Source organism: Octopus bimaculoides, chromosome 1, assembly GCF_001194135.2.
Source record: "Octopus bimaculoides isolate UCB-OBI-ISO-001 chromosome 1, ASM119413v2, whole genome shotgun sequence".
Classification (NCBI taxonomy): domain Eukaryota; kingdom Metazoa; phylum Mollusca; class Cephalopoda; order Octopoda; family Octopodidae; genus Octopus; species Octopus bimaculoides.
Genome location: NC_068981.1, coordinates 65,683,263 through 65,692,247, shown reverse-complemented (window position 1 = coordinate 65,692,247; position 8,985 = coordinate 65,683,263). Strand labels below are relative to the sequence as shown.

At 36.1% G+C, this 8,985-nt stretch overlaps 1 protein-coding gene across 1 annotated transcript in view; it reads left to right on the top strand.

The window, feature by feature from the left end:
- LOC106870727 (dynein beta chain, ciliary) overlaps positions 1 to 8,985 on the top strand; it is a 109,770-nt gene that overhangs the window by 68,573 nt on the left and 32,212 nt on the right. Inside the window, exons 36-38 of the mRNA XM_052967251.1 lie at positions 3,234 to 3,543; positions 5,439 to 5,606; positions 7,347 to 7,586. Coding sequence (XP_052823211.1) covers positions 3,234 to 3,543; positions 5,439 to 5,606; positions 7,347 to 7,586 — 718 coding nt within the window. The remainder of the gene's footprint in view (positions 1 to 3,233; positions 3,544 to 5,438; positions 5,607 to 7,346; positions 7,587 to 8,985) is intronic.

The window sequence follows — 8,985 nt, the reverse complement described above, 5'->3', positions numbered from 1 at the left end:
TCTCTCTCTCTCTCTCTCTCTCTCTCTCTCTCTCTCTCTCTCTCTCTCTCTCTCTCTCTCTCTCTCTCTCTCTCTCTCTCTTTCTGTCTTCACCACCACCCTCATTGTCTCTACGCCTACTATTACTCTCACCCCATCATGAAGAATAGTAGAAATGTCATTGAATAGTGAGAGATGGGGGTCAAAGTGTGACACACTGACACACAGAAATTAGTTTTCGCATTCATTATATTAGATTTAGAATAAAGAAATAGAATCTGAAGAACTGGTAAAAGCCTATGTCAGCAGCAATTAGTTGAAATAAGAGTTTGTAGAATATTAACAAGTTTATTGTCATGCAAAGTGAAAACTTTAACACCTAATTCAAGTTGTTGAATAAGGATTACAGAAAGTTGAAGATGCTGTTGACCTGGCTGTAAGCAGTGAATGTGGTCTTGTACTTCTGTCATTACCATTATTATTATGATTCTGGGTGGTGAGCTGGCAGAATTGTGAGCATGTCAAACAAAATTCTCAGAGGCATTTCTTCTGGCTTTCCATTCCATGTTCAAGTGCCAACAAAATTGACTTTGCCTTCCATCATTTCGGGATTAATAAAATAAGTACCAGTCGAACCCTGGGGTAAATGTAATCAATTACCCCTTCCCTCAAAATAGCTGCTGCCAAAAATTAGAAAAAATATCTTTATCATTAATTGTCCTAATCAGCAGAGCCATTGGACAAACATCCTCACAAACAACCTCAAGTTACATCCTTCTAGGTTTGGAGTTCAAATCCCACTGAAGTTGACTTTGCTTTTCATCCCTCCAAGGTTGATAAAATAAAGTACCTATCAAGTACTGATATTGATAAGATCAACTGTTCCCTTCTCCATAGTCAGGACTTTGTGTCTATGTTAGAGTTTATTGTTTTAATTTTATTGTAAACAATAAGTTTGTTTACTCTCCACTGCTGAAGTTAAGTCAGTACAGTTGAAAGCTATTGATTATTGGTGACAGCTGATGTTTGTTTTGGTAATCTTTGGCACATTATATGAATAAAATCTGTCAGACAGTCAGCTTGATAAAGGTGATTTAGAGAAGTAAGAAATATTCTATTGTCAATGCACTTGGAACTGTGTCAATGAAGTTTCAGCTTCTGTTAAATTATATATACATCAGGTTTGGTTGTTTGCTTTAGAAGTTTGTTTCCTAACCATCTAGTTTTGGGTTCAGTCCCATTGTGCAGCATTTTGGGCAAGTCTTTTCTACTGTAGCCATGGGTTGATCAATGCCTTGTGAGTGACTGTCATACATAGAAACTGTATGGGAGCCTGTTTTATATGTTATATATATATATATATATATATATATATATATTAAAGTAAGCATGAGTACTGCACTTTCGACGATCTGTGAAATTAGAAAAAGGACATCTGTAACTTGCAAAGTAACTTTTGCTGAACTGCTAAGTTACAGGGACATAAACAAACCAACTCAGGTTGTCAAGCGATGGTAAGAGGACAAGCACAAACACACACATATACATAAGCATTTGATGAACTGAAACTATAGTAAAAGACACTTGCCCAAGGTGAACCTGAAACCATGTGGTTTAAAGTAAGATTCATTACCACACAGGCATGCCTGCACCTTTATGTGGACAAAATTGGAAAACAGTCAGCATCAAACCTTGAAATTGCACAAGGAAAGCTGTGATACCAGCTCTTATGTTCTTATTTATGAGCAAATATTTGCAATAATATTTTTTAGAAATAGGAAAGAAATAAAACTAAAAATTACAGAAATAAAGTAAAATGAAAGCTTCTAATGACATACATATGTAAAAGCAGGTGGACTGTGACTAGGAAGTGGAAGAGGAGAATTTTTTGCTTGAATCTAGGAGATGTGTTTTAAGAGCTAATACAATGTCATATTCTTTGTTTTCTGGTGTGTGATGTCCTGAGGTGGACAGACATGGTTTGTAGAGTGTCCTGGTGTGTTGAAATAGTGGGCCATGAGTTGGCTTGGAGTGCATTATAGTGTGAATTGGAATGCAAAGTGAAGGTACTTGTAGAGGCAATTACCCAGATTATAACTTCTTCCACCAATGTCGAGGTCACCACTGAGTTTTCATGGGATGTAGTATATGATGTTGGTGAGTGTGTTGCTAAAGTTTTAGGTTACTTGGTGCCAGTGATTATTATGGTATTATTAATGTATGCACAGGTGTGTCTCTACAGCAATAACATGTGTGTAAGAATTACATTTTTCTGAGGTTGGTAAAATTCTATTTTTGGGGTACTTCCATGAGAAAGGCTGCAGTGTAATTGTATGGACCAGGAATTGAACATTTTCTGGTTGGGAATACATAGCTAACTCGTATGACCTCATCATAAGTTCCTACCTGTACATATAATTATTGGTACTTTCGATTATGCTGCAAACTTTTAATATAATAAAAAGTTGGGATTATTTCATAAGGGAAATATAATGTGAGTTCTGCAAATTTATTCTATGTAAGACTGGCAAAAAATGTGCAAGAATTTTTATGTAGCTTAGAAGGCAGTTAAAACTAAGTCTCTATTTCTTCTAATTGCACACCAATACACACCCATTTTGTTTTTATATTTTGAACCTGCATTGGTTATCTTGTGAAAAAAAGAAAGCCATATCAGAATGCAAACTTAAATTGCATGGAACAGGTCCAGAAAAACAAATATCTAGTGGTAATTATTATCATAAATAAAAGATAAAATAGACATAGAGTAGAAAGAACTGGATATAGTACAAAACCTTGATGTACTCCTCATCTTATTTTTTAAAAGCATACTTTTATTGTTGTTATTTGTTCCCAGTATGTATTCTTTATTAACTTTAGATAGTTCAGTAAACATAGGTATAACTGTTTAGACTTTTCATATTCCCTTCGCCTAAATGTAAATGTCCCTACACTCAATATTTTCTATCTCTCTTGATATATGTTGATACAGACCCTCATTAGTTTCCAAATCTAATAACTAGTGACTATCCTTATTGATCTGGCATAATGTAAATTAAGTGTACAATATCAGCATTTAAAGGTTTACCATCCCAAATATATATGTAGTATTCCATATTAGGTGAAATTGGGGCCTATAAATTATCATAGTTTATTTCAACTTTATTATCAGCTCATTAGATCTTAAATCTGTTTGTTTTGTTCTACTTTGTTTTGGGAAATTATTGTAACTAGTTAGTTTGTAATATTTTGTGACAGGCAACTATGGTGCCAACAGCTGAAACAACTCGAATCCGGTACTTTCTGGACATCCTAATTGCTTCAAAGAGGCCTGTGATGCTTGTTGGTACAGCAGGAAGTGGCAAGACTGTCCTCATGCAGGACAAACTGATATCTCTCCCTGATGAATATGTGATTGCCAATGTGCCCTTCAACTTTTACACAACATCTGAAATGCTACAACGAATTCTAGAAAAACCACTTGAAAAAAAAGCAGGACGAAACTATGGTCCCCTTGGTAACAAGAAGCTCATCTACTTTGTAGATGACATGAATATGCCAGAAGTAAGATTTCTTTTATTCTTCTTGTTTTTTTTATTTATAAAAAATATGCTTTCTGTATTTCATATAATGATATGTCTAGTTATATTGAGTTTGTAGCTGATCATCCCCCTCAAACTGTCAATATCTCTGTACAGATAAGTGAAATGGTGCCATATAAAAAGCATGGATGATGGTGCCACATAAAAAGCACCCAGTACACTCTGTAAAGTGTTTGGCATTGGGAAGGGCAATCAGCTGTAGAAATCAATCCAAAATAGACTATGGAACCTGATGCAGCACCTGGCCTTGCCAGCTCTTGTAGGGCCATCCAACCTGCCAGTATTGAAAATGGATGTTAAATAATAATGATGACGATGATAATGACAATGACGACAATGACGACCACCACCACCGTCATCATCATCATCAACTGGCATTGCTAATCATCTATGCAGACAAATAGACACGTCTTTCAACATTTATTCTATTTAATGAAATTGCTATCAAACACCGAAAACGTGACTCTCTCTCTCTCTCTCTCATTTACATGCTTGAAAGCATATTGAAGATTCTAGGCGTTTTGTTGTCTTGATATAAACTGCCATGATTATAATCACTTATCAGTGATTGTCTATGTGGTTAGAGACTTTGCCTGATGTCAATGTTGTTAAAGACAATTCTTTCACATTAACACTTACCATCATTCTATTTCTCCTTCTTACATATACTCAATCAGAGAAGTTGGGAAAAACACACAAAACATGCACACAAAACATACACACACACACACATGAGGTGGGTGCTGAAAAGTTCCTGGCTTTGGGTAAAAGAAGACATAAGAGGATCAGTTAATTATGATTTTATTCAACATATTCCTCTCAGATTCACACACCTAGTTTTTCTAAGCCTTGCAAAAGAATTCAGAAGGTTAGGCCTCCAACCAGGCCTTTCATGATACCCTTAAAGCCAGAAACTTTTCAGCACCCATTTGTATGTTCATCATTGTTGATTCATCTGAATTGCACTTTTCTGTGGCTGTATTTACCAGATTTCTGGTTGAATGAAAGTAATAAGTATTATAGAGTAAAATCTATTTACCAATGTAAATTGGCAGTCCTGATTAAGACAATGTTACTACTTTTTTTTTTAGCCCCAGGAAAACATCTTTTCCAGCTGACTATTGATGCACAACTGTGTCCTTATACCTTGAACAAGGGAGCTAATGTCCCTACACAGTCTTAAACGGTACCTGGCATTGGTAGCCAGCTGGAAAAAATGTTTTCCTGGGGCTAAAAAAAAAGGTAGTAACATCGTCCTAATCAGGACTGCCAATTTACATTGGCAAATAGATTTTACTCTGTAGTACTATTGCTACTTACTTCTCACTCAGAGATTTAAAATTAATTGTTTTCCTCTTTACAAGATCAGTAACTGTGTATCACTTTACAAGTATACACCTCGAACAAGCCTAGTGCTGCCATCTCTAGCCAATGGTTAGCCTGTGTTGATGAAGAGATATAACTCAGAAACCATGGTCTGCAGGTACCTTTAAGGCTGAGTGGGAACAATATTTCCCTTGTTTGAGGTATAAGGATGCAGTTGTGCATCGGTAGCCAGCTGAAAAAGATGTATTCCTTGGGCTAAAAAAAAGTAGTAACACCGTCCTAATCAGGACTGCCAATTTACATTAGCAAATAGATTTTACTCTGTAGTATTGTTACTACTTACTTCTCACTCAGAAATTTAAAACTAATTTTTTTCCTCCTAAATAAATATTATGTTGATTTGAAAATACAGCATTCTGTTATATTATGTTCATTCTTCAACAGCCAGAACAAACTTTCCATGCTTTGCTTGTTTTAGATTCAATCATAAACTTACTGTTATTTTCCTTCATTGCACCTCTCAATCTTAAGGTTGACCAGTATTTCACAGTACAACCACATACTCTGATGAGACAACATCTAGATCATAACCAGTGGTATGATCGCGTGAAGTTGACTGTCAAAGACATACACAATACACAATACGTTGCTTGCATGAACCCAACAGCTGGCAGTTTTACAATTGATCCCCGTTTACAGGTGAGTGGTGAGACCTTATCATTTAAATCATGCAATATGTCAGTAGCCCAGTGTTACCTTAATGCATGGGCACACTGGGAAGTTTCCCTGGTGCCCCATGCATCTAAGGCCAATTCTGATCTATGTGTGCTTTACCTTGCTGTTGTCAACAAATAGATACTTTAGGGCTCAGTTCATTGATTTGCCCAGGAACCTACAATGCTTCTAAGATGGCTCTGCAGTATCCCAGTGATAAAATTGCATTACTATTGTTGTTGTTTATTGCTAGGTTAACTCTGATCCAGCGGACTTATCTCCAAAACACCCCAGCCATGACTAACCTACTTAATTTCAGGCTGGGTGTATCCAGGATTGCATTATCTGATATGTCCTTCATTTTTTTAACGTACGAGGTGGATGTGATGTAAGAGCAATTTGGGTTGCTGTTTCTTGCAGTTTGAAAGAATCTCATATAACCTCTCTCATCCACTCATGTATTGCTTTTGTTGTTGTTTGTTATCAGTTTAGAATCATTAGATTACCATCCTCGGTACTCATTAACTCCTCCAATATTATTAAAGCAAATTAGTTAATTCATCACCTTTGGCTCCCACAATACTGTTGTATTGAATTTAAAACTCTTCTGAACAATAGCCAAACTGGTTGAGATACATTCAGGAAAAAGAAAATTTTTGCAGTTATCTAAAGCACAGAAAGTCTGTCTCTGTGCTTCTATTATGATAAATTTTCCTTCTTATGTCGTCTTTGTCAACTACAGAATTAGAACACAAAACTGTTTGCAAAAGTAACAGTCTTCAATTATAAAGTGTTCCTATTGCATACTGCCATTAAATGCTCCTCTACCCACCTGCCTCTCTATTTGTCTGTCTGACTGTTTGTCTGTGTCTGTCTGTCTATCTGTCTGTCTCTGTCTCTGCTTGTCTGTCTGTCTCTCTCTCAACTCAAAGATTCCATGAATAAGAATCCAATTGTTTGAACAACAAAATGCTTATCCTTGAGACTGATGGAGAATTCACAAAAGCAAGATTACTATTAACAGCAAAGAGTTACTCTCAACAAACAAAGTTCTGATTGCATGAAGCATATGCTTAAGTATGATGTTGCATGGTAGTGAGACGTAGATATTGACTGTACCACAACGAATGAATACTGAAGTGTTTTCTGGTTGTTTTCTCTAAAATGGTCTCACACTTACACTTTTTATAATTCTGAGGAGAAATTAGAGTTACTGTATGCATGCATTTTTTTTTTGTTTTTCAATAACAACATAGGTGAAATGAAAAATAGTTAAAAATTTATTATACATAGGAATTTTGAGAAACAGCTTAAGTCTTCAATTTCATGTTTGATTTTAGGAAAAGCTGTGAGTTTTTTGTTTTACTCTGTAGCAGAAACTGGCAGTGAGATGGAGTGAACCCCTTGAGAATTGTCTTTTCGGTTAGTGACAAGATACAGTGTGGCCCATTAATGGTTTGGTTGGTTTTCTATCAACTAAATTAGAATCAGGAATCAAAACCAAATTGCAAACCCAGTTCTTTGAAAGATTATCTGTTTTTTTTTTGTTTATATTTATTTATTTATTTATATCTCTTGCACATGACTATTATCAATTCTTGGAATATTCTTTCATCTCCTACAACTCTCCTCTTGAATGACTCAACCCTTATTAATTCTATAATTAATTTTATAATTCTGAATTGTTTTGCTTAAAGCTTAAAAAGTTGGTTTTTTTTCTTTCAGAGACACTTCTGCGTATTTGCCATCAATTTTCCTTCTCAAGATGCTTTAAATACCATCTATTGTAGCATTCTTAGCCAACATTTGATTTTCAATAACTTTGCTCCTCAAGTACAGAAATTCTCACCAAATATAATTACAGCTGCACTTACTCTCCACCAAAGAGTCTCCTCCAACTTTTTGCCCACAGCCATCAAATTCCATTATGTTTTCAATCTCAGAGATTTGTCCAATATTTTCCAGGTAAGAAATTTTAATTATTAAATTTCCTATACTTCACCTTGACCTGTGTTATGATTCATATATCCTTCTTATTGATTTCTATTCCTTTTGATTTTTCACCTTAATCATCATAATCACCACCTTTGGCAATTCACTGTATTCCATTGTTGAATATAAACTTTCTGTGCAGTTTTCTTCTGATCTATCTTTTTTCTTTTATCCTTTGTTTGTTTCAGTCATTTGACTGCGGCCATGCTGGGGCACTGCCCTGAAGGGTTTTAGCTAAACAAATTGACCCCAGGACTTACTTTTTTTAAAGACTAGTACTTATTCTATCAGTCACTTTTGCCAAACTGCTAAGTTATGGGGACATAAACACACCAACACCAGTTGTCAAACTGTGGGGTGGGGGACAAACATAGACACAAAGATGCTGTGAGGTGTGTGCCTGAAGGAAGAATATATGGTTGTTTAAGTGCAGCCTCTTTACCAAAGTGGATTAACTCAAACTTGTTCTCATTCAGTTGCATGTTATGTTTCTTTGCCCATTGGATAACAGCAACTAGGTCCGACTGAAAGATTTGTCCAGTCTCCCATCCTGTCAACAACCTTCAGAAGCTTAGAGTCATCCACGAAAAGTTTTATATTACTGTATTTAGTAACCCTGATGATGTCATTTATGTAGATAAGGAACAGGAGTGGGCCTAACACAGTGCCTTGTGGGGACAACACTGATGACTTTTGCTGTGCTTGATCGAACACCATTGATCACTACATGCTGCGTTCTGTTCACAAGAAAGGATTTAAACCACTTTAGAAGCTTCCCTTGCACTCCAATGCTGGAGAGTTTTTTTAATAAGATGTTGTGGTCAACCTTGTCAAAAGCCTTGCTGAAGTCAAAATATATGACATCTGCATTGGATCCCTCACCCAAGGCCTTTAGGATATCGTCGAAATGATGCAGGAGCTGTGTAAGGTAGTCCCTGCCATTGCGGAAACCATGCTGGTTGGGAACCAACAGGTTGTTGCTTTCCAGGAAGTGAGTCACTCTAGATTACACCTCTCTCTCAAATAATTTGATGAGATGAGAAGTAAGGGAGATAGGTCGGTAATTCTCTGCCTGGGAACTGCTGCCCTTTTTGAAGACTGGAAAGATTGACTGAGAAAGAAAACCATCAGGAATATAGCCAATGTCTAGTGATTTCCTCCAGAGAAAGGCTAGGGGGAATGTGAGGAGGTGATGGCATTCCTTCAGGACTTTAGCAGAGAATCTGTGAGGACCTACAGCTGAGTTGTTTGTAATTTTACTTATAGCTGCTATGATATCTGGGACACCAAATGCTATATCACACAAATGTGCAAAGATTTGAATTCGTCATTGCTGTTATATATGTATGTATGTATATATATATATATATAT